The 20,311-nt window shown below is 47.2% G+C and overlaps 1 protein-coding gene across 1 annotated transcript in view; it reads left to right on the top strand.

Annotated features, from left to right (window-relative positions):
- Positions 1-20,311, top strand: part of TTC28 (tetratricopeptide repeat domain 28) — a 75,460-nt gene that overhangs the window by 19,033 nt on the left and 36,116 nt on the right. The window contains exons 6-8 of the mRNA XM_009578467.1: positions 8,701-9,208; positions 17,178-18,519; positions 18,897-19,420. Coding sequence (XP_009576762.1) covers positions 8,701-9,208; positions 17,178-18,519; positions 18,897-19,420 — 2,374 coding nt within the window. The remainder of the gene's footprint in view (positions 1-8,700; positions 9,209-17,177; positions 18,520-18,896; positions 19,421-20,311) is intronic.

The raw sequence follows: 20,311 nt of genomic DNA, 5'->3' as shown, positions 1-20,311 counted from the left end.
CGCCACTGTAGGAGTTAGAGATTTCTTTGCCTGGGCTAAGAGCTTCTCTGGGTTCTGTGAGATCCAAGTTTGTAACGTGCTGGCTTATTCTTCCAGGACTGACTTTGACCAGGGCATGAATCACTCCTCAGTGTCACCATCTCAGAGAAGCTTGTGGTTTTAAATGAGGGCTTCTTTTTTTACATCATCACTAAAAATGTCAAGTCAGCCATCCTTCCTAAAGTGATTTCACACAGGCGCCTTTTAGACTATGTCCAGAAAGCTACCAAATTTTGGCTACTTGGGTTAAAGATATGTGAGCCCCAGGTGATGCTTAGACTTGATGCTGAGGTCTACTTTGTAGTGTTCCTGGGCTGGTGTATTTTGCATGACTTCCTGTTCTTTGTGGAATGAGAATTCAGTGCTGCAGAGCCCACCCCAGAAAAGAAGCACGCTCCTCCTGGGTACCCAGCCTTCGCACAGTGAGTGGTGGTGTGCCAGCTCGCGCAGTGAACCTGAACAGCCTTTTCAGCATGAGTGACCAGCAGTTTTACTCTTAAGAAATGGGTATCGGTGTGGACTAGTTGATGCTTTTGCTTTCCAGCAAAACCCTGCTAACTTGGTCAAGAATACTTGCAGTTCTGTTAAGGGAGTAACTCGAGTTTGGTTTTACAAATTTTCTAGGCAGAACTGGACACCTAGCTCCTAAATGATAATGGAGGAGATTGAGTAAATGGATCTTCTACTGGAGCGGCATTATTTTGATCTCCAAATGAGCAGCTGAAAGTCAGTGTTCCCTTTGAAGCCTTTGGTTTAAGGAAGTTGACTGACTATGAATACCCTGACAGTCGAGCCATGATTGCTGTTCAGATTTGCCTGGATTCACATAATTTGTGTGATTCTTTTGCCATGAAACAGGAAGAATGATCAGTCCTCTAGAACACTGTCATTTCCCTGAACAAGTAAGGAAAGAGAGGGTTGGGAGTGGATTGTAAGCGCAACCCATGCTAACCTCTGTCACGAGCAGCAAGTCCTTGACACCTGCAGAGCTATGGATTTAATCCATTAATGAAGAAGGGACTGGAGCTATCTCTTCCTGCTGTGTATTTTGAGTTTTTCTGTTGTGTCGTTAATTCCTGGTTGTTCCCCTTCAGTTAGCAGTAGTTACAAAGTTCCTTCCAGACATTCAGATACTAGTGCTTCTGTTCCATGGCTTTGGCTTCTTTGGGGTTTACTTTTTGGTAGTTTCTATGTAAAAGACTGAGACCTTCTACAAATAAATTGGATTTTACAGGGATATTGATTCCAGTGTATTTTTTTTTCCCTGGGAAGTAATTACCTAAAAGCAAATCCGTTCCTTCTTTCTGAATACAAGTAATGTACAGGAGGAGAATATTGCCTGCTGCTTCCTTTCTTATTTTCAAAAGCATGCCACACAAAGGAAAAAGCTGGATGTGATACTGGCACATCAGCTTTGCCTTTGAGGGAGGAGGGAAGTGCAACTTTGAACGTTGATGGGGCACGTACTGTATTTGGATGTGAAACTTGCATTAGTACATAAAACTCCAAGGCTAGTTGTGCAATACCAGTGGATTCTGAGGAAATGATAAAGGGGCTTAATAGAAGTGGAGATAACGTGCCATTTACAGTCATTGGATCATTTTGGTAGGTCCTGAAAGTACTCATCCTCTATTATGCTACTGTCCTGCCTATGTGCACAGCAGTTACATAGTCCATACCTATAAAACAAACAGAGCTTACATGCTTACATACAGAAAGAGCTTAAATGCTTACACAGTGTTGCATTACTGTAAGCTAACCTCTGTATTTCCTAACGGTGAGATTTTACTCTTTATGGTGAAGCCAGCAGAACTCACCCTGTTAATGCTTTCAGATTTAAGTGTTTCTTCGTGTGTGTGTGTTCAGAAACAATCTGTTGAAGCTGCCTTCCCCTCATCACCCCCAAAATACACTCAATGAACCAGGAAACCTCTGCTTGCATACAAGAGCATGCATATGAGGAGGTATGCTGGCTCCCGAAAAGAGCGTACTGCTGACTGTCCTGAGTACAGATGTTACGAGTATGCACGGCTGATCTTTTGGATACAGCTCCACTGCATCATGTAGGATCAGGCACTGCTGTTACCCCATGCCCAGAGGGAGAATGGAAGTAGAGAGAAATAGCATGCAAGAGCATGCTGCAGTCAGGCTTTTGAATTTCACAAATGCTTAGTCCATGACAGTTACTTCCCCACCTTGGCTGTAAAAGCTCTATCTCTGATCAGTCCTAATTGGTGCCTGTGTTTGGGGATTAAGGCTACTGTATAGTGAGATACCAGGCAGATCATTTTCACCTTGCCCATTTTAGAATTATTTTACAGTGTTTTCATTTAAGGAGGCTGTGCAATCAGTTAAATAATTGTTTAAATGTAACATAATTGGGAAATGACCATTTCCTGGCAAGGGTGAAATATCTAAGAAACACATTTCCCCAAGTCACCAGGTCCCTATTAGTTGTCATTCTGTGATGCACGTCTGCTTAACATCAGACTCTTTACCTTATTCAGCTAAAAAACATAAGCTTGCTGTTGCTCCCAAGAAAAAGATAGCAATTAGAAACCTTTTTCAGAACTCCCTTCTGTGCCTCAGCTCAGTGGCAGAAGAATCTGCTTTCTATTAAAGTGATAAATTGCATAATTGGAGGTGTAAGCAATCCCCACTGTAAAATTTGTCCTTGTCAGATATATAAAGCATTTATTTTCTTTGTTTGCTGATGCAAAACCCGACTGGTATGAAGCTGTAGTCTCCCATCACCCTGTTACCAAGCAGAGGTTTGTGCTAGCACAGCTGGAGTCTGTTTCACATGCGCAGCTAGTGTCAACCTTGTACTCTCTCTGCAACGTTTTAACTCTTACGCCAGGGCATATGGGAATACCCCTACCCTGTTGGCCCAATGTGTGAGCCACTTAGAGTTCCCGGTGGATCCTATTATGCAGAGGATTTTATTAAGTATACAGTGATGAATTTATCTTCTGGAATCCTATTACTAACCCCCTGAAGTGAGTCATTGGTGTCCTCCAGCAGATGTAATCACCAAATTGTTCCTAAACACTGCTTTAATGTCAAGCTCCAGTCTTTCCACTGATTGCCCCCACGAGCATGTAGAGAGTACTGATACTTATCTTGCTGGAGAAGAGATGCTGCAGGCAGCCAGCCCTGGGGAAGCCAGAAGGGCCATAAGCTCTGCTTATGCAGACTGCAAGATGATTGAGAAGTGCTTCTCTTGGAGCACTCGGATCAGTTAACAGTGGAAGCTGCTGCAGAATAAAACACGTGGGGAGTGTTGGTGTGAAGGCCATGTCAGAGGGTAGAGGCAGCCTTCCTGCCTTTGTCTAGCTGTCTGTGTGAGCAACAGCTTAGCCTCTGGAAACAGCCCCATCTTTGTAATCAAATTGGGCTATTTCTTGTCGGCCCTTTACCCTTCATTTTCCATTTCTCTTTTTGTTTCCTCCTACTTATTTTTCTTTTCTGCTTCTCTTAACCTCCTCTCATATCCTGGTTTGGACGATCCGGCCCTGGGCACTCAGACATGTAAGCCAAGTCTTCTTGCGTGTGCTGAGAATGGTTGCCAAGCTTGTACCCTTCATTCTAGATCTTTACTGTGCCTGGAAATGCTGGGCAAAGGGATTAGGAGCCCTGAGAATAAACATTTGCAGCCACACAAATTTCACTTCCTGTGATCCGCTTCCCAGTCTAGGAGACTTCCTAAAGATTTCTTCCCATGTACAGAATGAGCAGTCTCTGCATCTGGCAAGTTTCTCTTGTGCACAGAAAGTCTGAGTTCTGCTGTTTTCCATTTATGCCTCTTTTCCCTAGCCATAGCCCATTAACATCATCTGAGTCTCTGTCTAGATGGCTCTTTGCCATAGCTCATCTTATTCAGCAATCTGCAACATAAATGTCCACTCCCCCCCCCGCCCCAGCAGCCCCAGGAGACACCAGTTTTCACTGACTCCTTGTTTTCCAGAAAGACAGTTCCATTCTCTTACTGGTTATATCAGAAGTGCTGGTGGTGGTGGTGGCCTGTCTTCCAGAATTAATGGAGGCTGCTGAATCAGTTCTGCTGATTGCATTGTGCTGGGTTTTAACTTTGCCCAAAATGGCCTACTGGTTTGTTCCGTGCAGCAGTGAGTGTTGCTCATCAGCCAGAAGAAGGGAGCTCTGATGCATCTTGAAGCCTGTAATGGGCCCCACACTGTGTTTTGGTCTGCATGTATCTATTTTTTAGCTTTTTTTCCCTAGTGAGATTGCAAATGACTCAATACTGTGTATTACTACTATGTATTAATCTTCATGAAGATTTCTGTAAAAATAGACTAAAATTCAGAGCAAAAATTTTCACGTTGGTTTTGTAGCAGCCTCAAAACAGGCCCCCTCATACCCTCTTTTTAGGTAAGAGCCTTTCCTCACTGGTGTCAGTCAAAAAGTTTCTTCACTGTGCTGCTTGAGAGCCCGTCCAGGACCAATCCGCCCGGATGCTGCGGCGAGTCTGACCAAGATGGAGCAGGGCCTCCTCCCAGCTCTGCCTGCTGCTGTTGGCCGGTCGCGACAGCACCGAGAAGGGGCTGGGGCCTCTGCCAGCGCCTGCCCTCCAGGAGCGAGGAGCTGCGGCCCTCTCGGCCTGCTGCCGCACTCGGCAGGTCCAGGTCCCTTCCCAAGGCATCGCTGTCCTGTTGGGTGCCCATCTTGTGGCAGCCGGCTGGATGCCAGGTCTAGCTGGTGACGTGGAGTTTTCCAGGGGAAGGAGGAGTTGCGGGAGGTAGGAGTGAAGCAAAGGCGGTAGTGCTCTGCAGGGTGTCCTGCAGCGGTAATTTTTGGGGTGAATATGGCTTTCATCCCTGATACTCTGAGCCAAGTGTCTGTGCCTGAAGAAGAGCCCATCCTTTCCGCCTCACCATCCTGCAGTAAGTGTGTCTGTCTAGCCTGTCTCCAGCTGGAGACCCTGTGTCTGTGGTGCTACCAGCACGAACTAGTGTTGGCTTCCTCATCCCAACAGGGGCAATTTCTCCTTTCATGAGTGCCTGTGCTTCTGCAGAGGCTGTAAATCATTTACTTCTGAGGGTTTAGCTGGTTTTCACACCACCTGTGTGGTGCTTGCTGTTGGAGAAACACCTCCCAAGCCCAAGAAACCATTTGACCGTGTAGCAACATGTTCAGTAGCTTTGTCCTCAGCCTGTCACTAGGATGTATGTCACTGAAGAGTTGCTGCTAGCTGCTCCTCTCTCTAGCCTGCGGTAATTACAGCAGCAAAAGCGACTTATTTCTAGTTCATTATAGCATGTATTGGCAGCATGAAATGCAGTGCTGCTCTCACCATCTGTGGGACTGAGCCCAAGGCTTTCCCGTCCCGCTGTCATGTGGAGTGGCACCGCGTCTTTGCAGGGATGCTGCAGGGCTTCCTAATGGTGGCTGCTGCTCTGCCACTGCTGTTATTGCATTGTCCCTTGCATTGAATGAAGTTCATCTGCAGCACCTAAGTGAAAAAATGTAAGACATTTTGAATTCTGGCATTTCTTCCATTGTAATTAAGCTGCCTGAAAGGATGCCTCAGGGCGAACAAATGCAGCTTGGCTATTTACGGAGCTGGCCAAGGGAGAGCTTCCTTATAAATTCTCTATCTTATGACCTATACATTGTGTTTAATAGCTAATCTGTCACCTCAGGTTCTTGTATCAGAAAAGATGGTTTCCCTATTAATTTGAATCAGCACAACGTATTTACAGTTCCTCAGTGTGGAAATATTACTCTGTTAATGCTGCTGATCACAAAAATAGTTTATCACCTGTGCTCTCTGCCTCTTGCTCTGGCCCATAGATCTTCCTGACTTTACATCACGATTGGAAGAGTAATGCTATTTTAGTAAAAATAATCTTTAGAAAGGTTTCTTCTGCCACTGTTTTTGAAAGTCATGAAAGGCTCATTTCTTCAAGGGTGCAATTTCAATAGCAAAATGTGGTTCCAGCTAAGAAGTGCTGAGCCAGCTCTCCTCCTGTAGATGAGATTTTCTGATCTGCTTTCTTTTTATATCTGATCTCTAGATAGTGTGGCCAGGAAGAGGTTAGTCATTTGCCTTGGAGAAAGGAATTAAAATCCTGCATCTGTGAGGCATAGCCAGTCTGCAGGTGGGAGCCAAGAAGGAACATACAGTTTAATGAGGCGAGGCGAGTGTCCAGAGGGAATGGCCAGGGTGGGGGAAAGCTCTCTAACTCACGTAGCTGCTGGGAGCAAATGTATGACTTCACAGGGAAAATGTGGCAGGACTTCCTGGTCTGATGCTGCATGGGTTGGAGAAGGTTCATCATGGCCATGGCCACTCTGGGCACTGATGGGGAGCCACCACCATCCCTTAGCTACTCCAGCTGCTTAATTTAAGTAAGCGTTTTCCTTCCAACCTTGATGTCAGTGTGTGTTTCTGTGTGCTTGTAGTGTGGAAGAGGCAGCTGCTTAGAACAGTTGAAAGAGGTGGGCTTGAATCTACAAAGTCTTAGGTGAGTTTAACCCTGGAGGTCCTCTTGCTGTCTGAACCTTACTGCGGAGTTGTGGTCTGAGTCACGTCTCATGCGTGCAGAGCAAGAAGCTCACTTTTTACAGCTCATCTTGCATTCCCTGGGTGTTAGGCCGGTGTATTTATCAGTGGTTTCGACTGAAGCCTTTCTCCAGCTCTGTGGTTGGCTGATTGGAGGTAGCTGGTTGGCATGACCTGTGAGGTGCTTTCAGTTGCACCCATTGCACTCACCATATGGAATCCTATTTCACGTGAGAGCTTTTGGTGTTATGCCTAGGGATGTTACACCCAGAAAGGTAAAGTGTGCTTGCTCCTTAAACAAACAGCACCAGTATCAGCTGCATTAGAGGGCCATCCAAGTCATAGCAAGAGCGGAGTAGCGAAATAAAACAGAAGTATGCCACACAGGTTGCTCCCATGATTGAGCTCAGAAAGCAAGAACTTTCTTCCCAACACTGGAACAGCTGAAGGGGCCCCAGCTGCTTGCAGCCTGGTGGTGTGGTCAAGCTGCTCTTCCCCCGTCACACCACTCAGTGCAAAGATCTTGCCTGTTAGGAAATAGGAAATTTGAACAGGTGATTTGGGAGCTCAGAATCCGCTGCATGAACAGGAATGCTAGCCTAAGGATGCACTGGGAGCGCACAGCCAAGGATCAGAAAAGGGTGAGGCTGCCTCTTCGTTGGTAGCAAGGAGTTACGCCATTTCAAATAGCAAGGACAAGTGTCCTGAGATGCTGTGTCACCATCTTGGGTGGAAGGGTGGACTGGATCTTTCCTGAGCTAGGGTGCTAGGGAGGGGTGAGACCGATCTCTGTGCAGTCACTCACCCTGACTGCTCCTTTCTGGGGGTTTGGAAAAGGTGGCTGTTGTGGAATTGGGTCGCAGCAGCAGCTGTGTAGCAAAGGAAATGTACATGCAGGGACCGTGGAGGACTCGGGGTCAGGGCTTTGGAGTGAACAGCCATGCTGAGGCAGCAAATATGCATTAAGCAGAAGGAACACATCCCTGCTCTTGGCTCCTTGCCCGGCTGTGTATGCTCTGGCTCTGCCAGGTGGAAGGAAGGCCTGTGTCCTGGTAGATGCAGTGGTCAAAAGAATCTGATTCTCAGATAATTTTTCTTGTTAAATACAGCTGTTTCTTGGTGGTAAGAATCAGGTTTTCAAATAGCTATATTTATTTAAGATGTCCCTAGGGAACAGAGGCTCCAGCTGCTGAAATACTGTTGTCTCTGCTGCAGTCACAAGGTTGTTTGGGGCTCAGTAACAAATGATGTTATGCTAGAAGGACCCTGTTCGCTCTTCGGAGCATGGTGTGATTGGCCAAACAGAAGTATGTGAAGATGCTGGTGACTGCACACTGGCCTACTGGTATTGCAAGATAAGCAGCAGAGGCATCTCCCTTCTCCCAGCTGAGGGCTGGCTGCAAGTGTGTGAGTTTTCCAGCAGCAGGTATTCAACGGCTGTTTAGCCTGGAAAGAAGAGACTGCAGAGTCCTCGTGGTGGCTGAGCCTGCAGCATGGTTATATCGAGTTACGTGTTCTGCTGCTGGTCTCTGACAGTGCTTTGGCATCAGCCTGCAGGGTCTCAGGAGTGTGTTGCTTTGATGTGAGCTTACCGGGTAGAGGGTGGAACAGGGCAAACATCATTTGCAATGTTCTCTGCAGGTGAATGTCATTATTTGTCTGCTTTCTCAAGAGCTGCTGTACATAGGATTCCTTGCTGTGTTAGCAGGACTTGGTGTAGATGTTAAAGTAGTCATGAGAGGTGACCTGAGATGTGGCTGCCTACAGGGGAAGCGCTGCTCTGTGAGACAGCTCAGGCTGGTCCTGGAGTGCAGTTTTCTGCAGTTTCTCTGTTTCCTCAGTGGTCTCTGCATCTTTGCAGCACCGTCCTTCCCCTCTACCAGGTACATAGACACACTGTACCTCTTTTCAGAGAAAGAGGTAATCCTAGCCCTGTTCTCCCAAGTCAACCCCATTCCTGTTGCCTCTGCCTGAGCTGCCCTGAGGGGTGTAGAAGAACTGCAGAGAGCAGATTTTCTAGTACTGGTCACAATCTTTCTCCCAAATGGCCTTTTGTGGCTTTGATTTCTAGGACTGGGGCCATCTGACTTGTGTCTTGAATACTTTTACTTACTTTTTCTCTCTTATCCCTGCAGGCAGCATCCTCAGCACTGAGCAGTCTGGGCCACGTGTACACAGCCATTGGGGACTATCCAAATGCACTGGCTAGCCACAAGCAGTGTGTCCTCCTTGCAAAGCAGTCCAAAGATGAGCTCTCTGAGGCGCGGGAGCTGGGCAACATGGGAGCAGTGTACATTGCAATGGGGGATTTTGAAAATGCGGTGCAGTGCCATGAACAGCATCTTAAGATCGCCAAGGAGCTGGGGAACAAGCGGGAGGAAGCTCGAGCCTACAGCAACCTAGGCAGTGCTTACCACTACAGGAGAAACTTTGACAAAGCCATGTCCTACCACAACTATGTGTTGGAGTTGGCCCAGGAGCTGGCTGAGAAGGCCATTGAGATGCGAGCTTATGCTGGCTTGGGCCATGCAGCTAGATGTATGCAGGACCTGGAGAGGGCTAAGCAGTACCATGAAGAACAATTGCACATCGCTGAGAGCCTGCAGGACCGAGCTGCTGAAGGCAGAGCCTCCTCCAATCTAGGTAAGGCCCTGACATAGAGCAGAATTTGTCAGGGAATGCCATGACTATGATAGCTGCTGCCAGGATGCAGGAGGTTTGCTGTGTGCTATCTTCTTAGTTACCCCAGTTGCACCAGACTGTCTTCATAAATTAAACAGGCACTTGGCAGATTGTGTGCCGATGTAACGTATGCCATGTTCAATTATTAACCTGCTCAGAAAGGCACCAGAAAGCACAAGCTCATGGCAGAAGGGAAATGAAAAGGTAAAATGCATTTGAACAGCTATTCAGGTGTCAGAAATAAACGTAAGTCTTGCACTGAGGCAAGAAGTGACGTGGTTTATTACCTGGCCGTTTCTTTGGGAGCCTGTCAGCTGGCTGTGTCAATATATTGCTGCCTTGTGAGTTGGGAGACACCTGGGTCAAATCCTGACTAAGTTTGTTTTCAGAACGTACACATTAAAATAATGGAGTGTAGGAGTCTCATGTTCTTCTAGGGAGACACATTGGCATCCTGCTGGCAGGCTGGGAAGGACTGAATTACATCTCTGCTGCTTCTCCACAGCGCCAGATGTGGAAGCGACCAAAGATGTGTCTTGATCTCTGCGGTGGGATGTGGTGTTTGCGCTGCTGATGTTCCAGCTGTCATTAAGGATGTGTTCTCAGCTGGCTGGGAGTGGCAGAACAGGGCTGTTGCTGGTATAACAAAGTACGTGTTTGCTGGCAGCCAGTGAATCTCAGCTCTTGCAGGCTGCCCCACGCTGTAAATTAGCTTCTGTTTCTGCTTGGCAGTTGGCACTTTGTTCATTTGTAGATGCTAATTGTACTCTGATGTTATCAACAGCAGGTAATTGAAAAGGGCTTGATGAATTACTTAATTTCTCTTAATAGCTGAGTCTTCAGGAGCTGAATGAAGAAGATAAGGTGAGCTGGAGAAAACAAAACAGTCCTAGCTTTCTAATTAGTGTTGTGAATCTCCTCCTTTACACAAATTAGGGCAAATGTGTGAGGCAAAATAGGTTTGTGAGGCAAAAGCCCCTGTGGCATGCTTAGCATTAGAGAGCAGTGAGCATTGATAAGGTTTCTGTTAGTGTGACAGAGCACCCAATGGACAAGAGGGCTGGGGGGATGAAGCCTTGCATCTGGCTTTCTCTAACATTTATGTAAGGGCTTTTGCAGAGAACAACAGGAGATGCATTTAGCAAAGCACAGACTACATCCCCCATCTCTGCTGCCAGCATGGGGCTAGTCTTGGGGAGATGCGGAGATGTGAGGGATCCACTGGTCTGTGACAGGGACAGAGGGGCCCACATGGAGGAATGGGACCTTGGATTGTCCAGGCAGGGAGCAGGGGGAAGTGTAAACTCTGGATCCTTGGTGGGGGAGATGGAGATGTTGTCCTAGGCTATGCTTGGGGAGCGCGCTGGCTTCCCAGCTCATGGTCAGGACGGAGGGAAAGTTCCTCTTGCTGTGAAGCTTAACTTAATGTGTTTTGTTTCCAGTGGAAGCTGACCAGAGGGTGTGCAGGCAGTTCTGATGGCATAGTTACTGGGAGATGGCGAGGCTGTGTTCAGCCATGAGCACCTATAAAATGGGGGTGGATGTGCTCTGAGCAGCACTGGCAAACCTCCAGAGATCAGAATCACTTTTCATTCGCCTCCACTCTGAACCACTTGCTGCTTTCTGGAGAATTGTCCCAATTCTTTCTGAGCAAATCCAGGAAACTGAGGAAATGCAGTCTGGGGAAATGGAAGCTGTCGCTTGGTTTCGTTTTTCTTCCCTACATCAGTGTGGTGATGAGCCATCTTGCGTTTTCCGTATTGTCTCCTCCTGGTTTTGTGAGCCCTTTGCCATTGGGCAGACCACAGCTCTTTTGCTAGAAGAAAGAGCTTAAAGTTCTGTAGCATTTCTTCTAACTGCCCATATGTTCAATCTAGTCTGTCTCTGTGCTACTCAGCATCATAAAAAAACCCCAACAAACTGGTAGAGAAATATTGAGACGAGATGGGCTTAGCAATTCGCTGCAAGTGCTGATACTCTCTGTAGTTGCTTTGCCTCATCCCAGAATGAAACAAGTGCTGCTGCAAAAGAAAGCAACTTGCTCTTGTTCCTCAACCTTTCATGGTACTCATTTGTGGTTTAAATTCTCTCACCGTTCTCCTGGCTCAAAATCAGTCAAGTTGGGACAAATTCATCTTAATATCATTATTAATCTTACAGCAGCTTTGGATTTAATGATGCTTTCAGCATGTAATTCCAGAAATTTTTGTTTTTAAAAAAAAAAAAAAGCATTTTGGTGCAGCAGAGAATGTTTTTCTTGTGTTGGATTTAAGCCTAAATATAACTTTCAGTTGGTATGCTGACTCAGTCACTCTACACTTTGTATTAGAATAGTTTTCCTAGCTTCTGAGTGCAGGATCTCACGTTTCAGCTGTTATTTGGCTATATTTTTATGTCTTTTCTGTCAGAGTTAAGTTATACTGGAGAAAGAGAACATGCAGTTCTTGTTGAGCAAGTGTATTACTGTTGTTTAAAATGCATCCAGTATCAATTAAAAAGTCAAGTCTTAATTGTCTCTTTCATCTAATCCACATGCAAAACAAAACCTCATCAAAATAACCATGCTGACAGGCAAAAGAATGTATCTAAATGTGTGTTTCCAAGCCAGAATGTTAGAGTTGGCCTCTTTGCTGAAGCAACAGAAATTTTCTGTTTGCATTTCACTGATTTAGATGGAAAGCTCTCTTAAGTGTACTATCTAATGCTGAGCAAGACAGATACAGAATATAACATAGCCCAGCTGCTGTAGTGCTCTGCAGGGAGATGTAATGCGCTCTGTGGCTCGGTAAGCAGAAGGTAATGGACTGAGGGCAAGTCACAAGTTATCAAGCCCTTCACAACAAGGAGATGTGGAGTTTAACCAGAAGTCTTAGATTGTCAGCCTTTGCAAAGCAGATGGTGTTTCCAAATGCCAAGGCTCCATGTAGAGAGCTGGCTTTTCAGCCTCTGCAGCTCTTATGGGTTCCCATTGTGATGGAGAGGACGTGAGAGCACACTTCAGATTATTACTTGGTGCTTAGCATCTCTTTGCAGTTACAAGAGAACTTCTATGCCTATCTTCATGTGCTTGGTGTGTTGTCCAAAGGTGCCAGGTATTTTCTCTTGAAGCGTTTTTGCAATTAGGGTCAAAAAATGGTGGTTATGTTTGGCCATCTCTTCCCCGATTGCTGAAGGACTAGCTAACTCACCGAAGACCCCTTTCCCTCATCTCTGACTGCTCACAGGCGCGCTCATCCAGCCAGCTGCATTGCAGCGGAGCACGTGTCAGACGGTGGATGCTGTTAGGCCCTCCTGTCCGCACTGAGGAGGGGGCTAGGACGTGGTTCTCCCACCACATGGGTGAGCTTCAGAACCACTTCTGCTCTGTTTCAACTTTCAGCGTGTTCGTATTTCATTCTGAGAGAGCAGGGTCAGTCAAGAGCGATGTTACTTCAGTCTAAGCTGGAGGCCATGGTGCACCTGTGACCCCATCATGACGCAGAGGTTTGTTCTGCACTGGCTAATGCTAGTGGGAGACTGGAGGTCCCTTTGGCTTCTGCTGTAACTGCCTGCCGGGCTCCAGCACAGGAGCTGCAAACGCTGTTCCATAGTTAGTCTGACGCTTTCTCTCTCAATTTACCAATTTGTTGCCTGAATTGGAAAAATCAGTGATTTGCATAGGCAGAATGTAACTTTTATGATTATTTTGCTGATGCGTTGTACAGGTTTCTACTCAGTTCTAACTGTATTCATCACTAAGGAAAGAAAGCTTGTGAATTAATGTAATTTGTGCCATTTTTGGTGCTTTACACTATATAAGGCAGTAAAGGCTATCTCTGACCGTCTCCCTTCATGTCTGCTGGGTTCTTGTATTGGGTCTGTTCTGCTGTATCCTTCATACGCTGTTCCAGAATGTAGTCTAGCTGCCTGACCAGAAGGCTATCTTTTACTTTGAAGTCAATTATTATAGTTGTAAGAGTGAGTCAGAATGCTGCTGTTTTGAAGTGACAGTGTGTTTCTGGATCCTTCTTCCTTAAGTGGCCACAACAGATGGGTGACAGCTCAAGCAAACTAATGTGATAGCAGGCTCCGTAGGTGTGAGAGCACAGCTTTGTTCTCTGTTATGCTACTTGGTTTTGTCCTGGGTATCTTCTGGTAAACATTTGCTCACTGTTTTTCTCCTTTCTTGGCAGTAAAGAGCTTGACTAAAACATTTAGAACTGTGAAGGCATCATCTCTCATCCATCTATGAATCTCATTTTTGTCTGTTGAGGAATGCACAAAGAGGGAATATATTCGTAGGTGATGATTTTGGAGTCTGAGTCAGAACCTTTCCTTCCTGGGCCGTCCTTTGTAATTAGCCCTGGCAAATGATGGAAACATACCAGGAGGTGCTGTGTGGAGTCTGCCAGGTTCCACTTTTCCCAAGGGCAACCTTAATTTTTTAGGTGAAATTCTGGGAATTTGCTTGAGCAGGGCTTGTGACAGAGAGCAGCCTTTTTGGTGGGCGTAGTATCCAGGGTGAAACTCCATCCATAGCCTCTCCAGAGAGTGGCAGCACTGCTGTTTCAGTAACCTGTTGCCCTAACCTCTAGTATGAATTTTACTTCTCTGGCTGCCGTTTGCCTTTCAAAGCCATGCTCTGTGGTTGGCTTGCCATTTTCCTCTCCCACTTTCCTTCTCCTTCATGCGGGACAGGAGAGTTTGGTGTCCTGGGGCAGGAATTCCTATTATCTCCAGCCCCAGATACTCCTTTTCTTATCTATCCTCAAGTGTAGTATGAAGAGGCAGTGGGAGAGAGTCTAGGTTGGGCCAGCATCCCCGACACTCTTCCTCTGATGTGAGTTCCTTGATGTTGAGGGAGAGAGGTAATTACAGTGAGCATAGGACTTCTCACTAGCATCTTCGTCTTTCATCCACCACTCCTGTGGACACAGCTCCTGAGTTGTCAATGGCATTTTAGTGGTGACCACTGTGCACTGACTTCTCTTATTCCTCAACAGTGAAGTGGAGTCTCTTCAGGGTACTTAAGCTTTGGGGCTGAGCTGTGGCATCCTGTCTGCTCACTAGGGCCTCCTAAATGACCTTGGGATACCAAAGATTTTTCCTTCTCCGTGAAGTCTGCTGAGTATTTGCCAAAATAATCTCCAGTGCTACCAGAGGTGTTGATCCAAGGAGGGTAAGAGGGCTGAGATGGAAAAATAAGGAGAGGAACTTTGTGACAGGAGTAGGATTAAACTAAGAGAAGTGGAAGATGCCTCCTGAGGCATTGAATCCAGTCTCCTGTTATTGCACGTGCCATGTAATGCTAATACCGTGATTCATAAACTTAACGACATGCCACTTTAACAGTAATGTTTTGTTTGTTTCACTATCCTACTGTAGGGCTGTTCTGGAGCCTTGGCACTCTGATGGTGAAAATAATTTCTAGAGTTGATGCCCCTCTGTGGTTACACCAGTATTAGTCTGTAAATTGATTAACTCTTCTGCATCCAACAGTAGTCGCATTTGTCTTTCTTTACTGGAATACATCTATGCACTGGATAGCTCCTTCTCTTCTTGTTTCTAGATGATGACTCCCTGCCCTTGTAGTCTTGAAGTCTGTATCTTTGCATAGTTTAGTGCTGATTTTCATCACCCCATTGTTGTTGCTCTGGTACACAAGGTTGTCCAGTCCTTCCTCCATAATGATCCCATCCTTCTCTGTGTCAGCAGTACTTCTTAACTGGGTTTCATCAGTACATCTCAAGTAGCCCCTGTTTTCTTTGTGCCAAAGTCACCACTAAAAATTTTTAATAAGGTTTGTCCTCTTTTCTGCTTTCTGACTCTTAATTAAGAGGAATCTCATCAAAGAACAAGTTATCTAGGCAGTCAGCTGAACTCAGATTTGCTTTTAACCTGTTTTCTGTCCTATCTCTCCCTTTTACGGTCACTTCAAGCTGAGTGCTTTCCCACACCTGATTCCTCGGAGGAGATGGAGAGTGTTGCTGGTGGAGAGCAACGGCATGCCTTGTCTCCTTGAAACAAGATGTTTAGCAGTAAGAGCTTAGGAAAAGCTTGCTCCCCTTATTCTGGAAACCCTGGGTTTTCAGAGGTGGTTTTCAATGAGCTGTGTGTTTAGCTTTTTCACAGGGGAGGCCTGCCACATTATGTCTTGCTGGGCCTGGCTGCCCGCGCTGGAGCTGTGGCACCCCGAGGTGCTGGCTGGGAGAGAGACAGCATTCGGGAGACAGGGCAGGGAGCGCGGGCTCCTTGGGACAGTGCTGGTTCTCCCTGCTTCCAGCTCGGACACCTCCTGCTGTTTCCAGGGGAGAGATTTAGCTAAATCCATCTCTTTTAGTTTCTGAAGCAATGGGACGCTTTCACAGTGACTGTTTTTTGCAGTTTCTAAGTTACTTAGCTTAGTATGCAATCCAATTCTACCCCAATTACAAAAGTAATTACTTTTGTGTTTTTTCTGCAGAGATCGGTGGTCTTTCCTGTGAGCGCTCTGCTGTGTGCGGCAGTGTGGCTGTACACTGAGCCCCAGCACTGGCCGTGTCTACAGATAGGAGGTGGAGAGCCAAAATACTCACGTGGGGTCACTTAGCTTAGTTCATCCCATCCTTCCTGCCACCGCCTTCTCTCTTCATACTGGAGGGAATGCATCAGCCAGAGATGCAATAGCTAACTCTGTTCAATTAGAGCCGCAGGCTTATTGGAGCTGAGGAAGGATTTGGCCAGAAGCTGGACTAAGACACCGGGGCACCAGTCCCTTCTGCCACGAGCTCTAGCTTTGATCACGATTGCAGTGTGTGTGGGGAGAAATGAACTGTTATCAGTTTGCTGTTTTGATCCTATTTTGTTCTGCCTGTGTTTTCTAAATTGCCTTCTCTTGAAGCCTCATGTTAATAGGAAAGTGAGCAGAATTTTTGAATGACTTGCTTTGATAGAAATACAGGTAATCCAGCCAGAATGCTTCATGCTGACATAACGGAACTTGCATTTTCAATCCTACATGAGTTTAAAAAATCAATCTGTGAGATCCAAATTGCCTCAGGAGAGCAAATTTCCGCCCTCATGTTCCAGGCTCCCTTGGAAAGCCTCTGTCTTCAAGTTTCTCTTTAAAAGTACAAACGAAGAGGCGGCTGATGCACAGGGCCCGATCACAGCATGCTGCTGCGCTTGCCAGTGACTGGGGAAGGCAGCTGCCTCCTGACCTTCCGCACCTCTTGTCCCTCAAGATGTCGGTTGTGATACGGAGATGGAAGTTGGAAGCTGTTTTGTTTTAGGGGCAGGGAAAGACAACAAAGAAGTTGTCTTCAGGTATCAAGTAACTGTGACAAACGTGCAGGATCAGGTAACTGCATTTGCGGGGCCTCCTTCAGTGGCTCCTGGGTCTCCAGGCCTGTTCACGAGTGTTTGCAAAGGAGCCACAGGTATTATTATCACACAGTTTAATTGAAGCATAAGTTGTAACATTAGCAGAATCAGAGCTCCTGTTCCCATGTCTCATAACAAGTAGAAGATGATTTGACTGAAATTGAAAAGCAAATGCTTTCTCACTCAGTGGGTCGAGTATGAGCTCTGGAGTCATAAGGTATCACTGATGAAAAAAAAAAAAAAAAGTAGCATAATTAAAAAAGAAAACGGGCATTTTATAAGGCCAAACTGCCCAGTTGTTGTAGTGAATGTGTGCTTCATGTGTAACATAAAATCTTCTCCAGGATTTGCCTGTTAGGAGCGAGGAAGCAGTCCACTTGAGAAGGGCTGTGCCACGTCAGCTGTGCTGGGGACGCATCCGGGTGCTGCGGGGAAGGGATGGGGTTGCCTGCTGTAGGGAGCCTGGGGAAGGGGCCAGGCCGTGAGCTGCCGAGGGCCGGGCTGCAGGAAAGTCCTGGCATGGCAAGGTGTTGCAGAAGGATTAGCACAGAGGAATGTTTTTGTTGAGCCTGTTTCTATTATTTTTCAGGAATCATTCACCAGATGAAAGGCGACTATGACACTGCACTGCGGCTGCATAAGACACATCTCTCCATAGCTCAGGAGCTAAGCGATTATGCGGCCCAGGGCCGGGCCTATGGCAACATGGGCAACGCTTACAACGCTCTCGGCATGTATGACCAGGCTGTCAAGTACCATCGGCAGGAGCTGCAGATTTCTATGGAAGTAAATGACCGTGCCTCTCAGGCATCTACACACGGGAACTTAGCAGTTGCCTATCAAGCGCTGGGTGCCCATGACCGTGCTCTGCAGCACTACCAAAATCATCTCAACATTGCCCGGGAGCTGCGAGACATCCAGAGTGAAGCACGGGCCCTCAGCAATTTGGGCAACTTCCACTGCTCACGAGGAGAGTACGTGCAGGCAGCCCCTTACTACGAGCAGTACCTGCGCTTATCCCCAGAGCTGCAGGACATGGAAGGGGAGGGGAAAGTTTGCCATAACCTTGGCTATGCCCATTACTGCCTTGGGAACTACGAGGAAGCTGTTAAGTACTATGAGCAGGATCTTGCCTTAGCAAAGGATCTTCATGACAAGCTGAGCCAAGCCAAAGCCTATTGCAACCTGGGCCTGGCCTTCAAAGCCTTGATGGACTTCAGCAAAGCAGAGGAGTGTCAAAAGTACCTGTTGTCCCTGGCCCAGTCTCTGAACAATTCCCAGGCCAAATTCCGAGCTCTGGGGAACTTAGGGGATATTTTTGTCTGTAAAAAAGACGTAAATGGTGCAATAAAATTTTATGAGCAGCAATTGAGCTTAGCCCATCATGTTAAAGACAGGAGACTGGAAGCCAGTGCCTATGCAGCCTTGGGCTCTGCATACAGAATGATACAGAAGTGTGACAAGGCATTAGGTTACCACACACAGGAGCTGGAGGTGTACCAGGAGCTGGGAGATATGCCGGGTGAATGCAGAGCACATGGTCACCTTGCTGCCGTGTATATGTCACTTGGGAAGTACACCATGGCCTTCAAGTGTTACGAAGAACAGCTGGAGCTTGGGCAGAAGTTGAAGGACCCCAGCATAGAAGCCCAAGTCTATGGTAACATGGGCATTACCAAGATGAATATGAATGTCATGGAGGAAGCTATTGGCTACTTTGAACAGCAGCTGGCCATGCTGCAGCAGCTCAGTGGAAATGAATCTGTGTTAGATCGGGGCCGAGCATATGGGAACCTGGGAGATTGTTATGAGGCTCTGGGAGATTTTGAGGAAGCTATAAAGTATTATGAACAGTACCTGTCTGTGGCTCAGAGCTTGAACCGTATGCAAGATCAGGCAAAAGCCTACCGGGGCTTGGGCAACGGGCACAGGTAAGGAGCACTGCATATGTATTCTAATGACAGACAGTGAAGTACAAGTACAAATGGATGCATTGTGTTATTGATGGGGTGTGCGTGTGTGGCCATTGTACACATGCACGGGGATGTGGCATAGGAGTGAGTAACAGAGTCCTCTGGGTGCTGAGGACTCTGCCCCCGGCTCAAATAATGAAGCTGATGTTGCTCTGCCCTGAGAGGAAAAGTTTATAGGGTGGCAGAAGGAGGATTCAAAGGTGCCGGGGATGTCTCCTGGGGGGAGCGTTTGTCTCTGCCTGAAAGGTTTGAGCTGGCCTCTAGAGGAAATGACAAAACATCTTCTTTCAAGAAAATACTGGCAAAATAAATGCTGTTGTTTTCTTCCCTTATAGGGCTATGGGAAGTTTGCAGCAGGCTCTGGTGTGCTTTGAGAAGAGGCTTGTGGTGGCACATGAACTGGGGGAGGCATTTAACAAAGCCCAGGCCTACGGAGAGCTGGGGAGCCTGCACAGCCAGTTGGGGAACTACGAACAAGCCATTTCTTGCCTGGAGCGCCAGCTGAACATTGCTCGAGAGATGAAGGACCGAGCTCTGGAGAGCGATGCTGCCTGCGGCCTTGGTGGGGTCTACCAGCAGATGGGAGAGTATGACACAGCCCTGCAGTATCACCAGCTAGACCTGCAGATTGCAGAGGAGACCAACAACCCCACTTGCCAAGGCCGGGCCTACGGGAACCTGGGCCTGACCTATGAGTCCTTGGGCACCTACGAGAGGGCGGTAGTTTATCAGGAGCAGCACCTCAGCATTGCAGCACAAATGAATGACCTTGTAGCCAAAACTGTGTCTTACAGCAGTCTGGGGAGGACTCATCATGCCTTGCAAAACTACTCTCAGGCTGTGATGTACCTGCAGGAAGGTAAGAGGCTGAATTATGCAACACGGCATGTAGTGGTAGGTGCGGGGGGATAGGAGGGAGGCCTGAAGACATGGAGAGAAGTGAGGTACTGTGAGTGTGGCACTAAGAGGATGTGTTTGACAGCGGCCTTTGATGCAAAAGCTCCTGCGGACATCCATAGCTACTGTTGAGCATCCGTGTGAGTAGCTGTCCAAGCAGGCTGTTGTGGTCAGCACACCATGTCAGTCGGAGCCTTCCTGGCATCCTGCAGACAAAGCATTGCAAAGCACAGTCTGTGCGTTCCTGGGGGAGTCTCAGCTAGCTCTGAGCTTGAATCCAGACTGCACCTGTCAGAGTCTCTCTGATCCTGAGAGCAGGTCTCAAACTGATGCCTTGCTGATAGCCACCTGGCTTTTCCTTCTGTGTTCCAGGGGGATTGAGACCAGGTGGGTGAGAGTCCTCTAAGGTGTGAGTGAAAACAAGTTGTGTTTGATAAGGAGGTGAGAGAGGTTCAGCCCTCAGTGTCCGGAAGCCATCTGCTGTTGCTGAGTGCTGGGGCCAGCGCTGGCTTGTGAGCTGTGCTGCTGCAAGGGATTCCAGCATGCAAGCAGTATCTGTTCAAGGTGGTGGCTCTCTGATGGAGGAGATGAGCAGCGTAGCTGGAATGCATGAAGCTGGAAGCCGAAGGATTAATTACATCAGTTAGTCTGGTTTTCCTGAAGCTGACCTTGGCAGGATTCCAGTATGCTGAGGGAATTCAATTAAGTTGGAGGGGGAGAAATTAAATACAGCTCCTTCTCCTGGTGTGACACAGAATTCCTGAAAAACCTGCAAATGCTAGCTGCTGCTGAGCATGCCGCATGAGCATGGTCATGGCCAGGGCCCCTGCTTCAGTCTGTGGGAAACCTGAGG

This window comes from Fulmarus glacialis, unplaced genomic scaffold (genome assembly GCF_000690835.1).
Source record: "Fulmarus glacialis isolate BGI_N327 unplaced genomic scaffold, ASM69083v1 scaffold30445, whole genome shotgun sequence".
NCBI classification, from domain to species: Eukaryota; Metazoa; Chordata; class Aves; order Procellariiformes; family Procellariidae; genus Fulmarus; species Fulmarus glacialis.
This window is presented reverse-complemented; position numbering and strand designations above follow the sequence as displayed.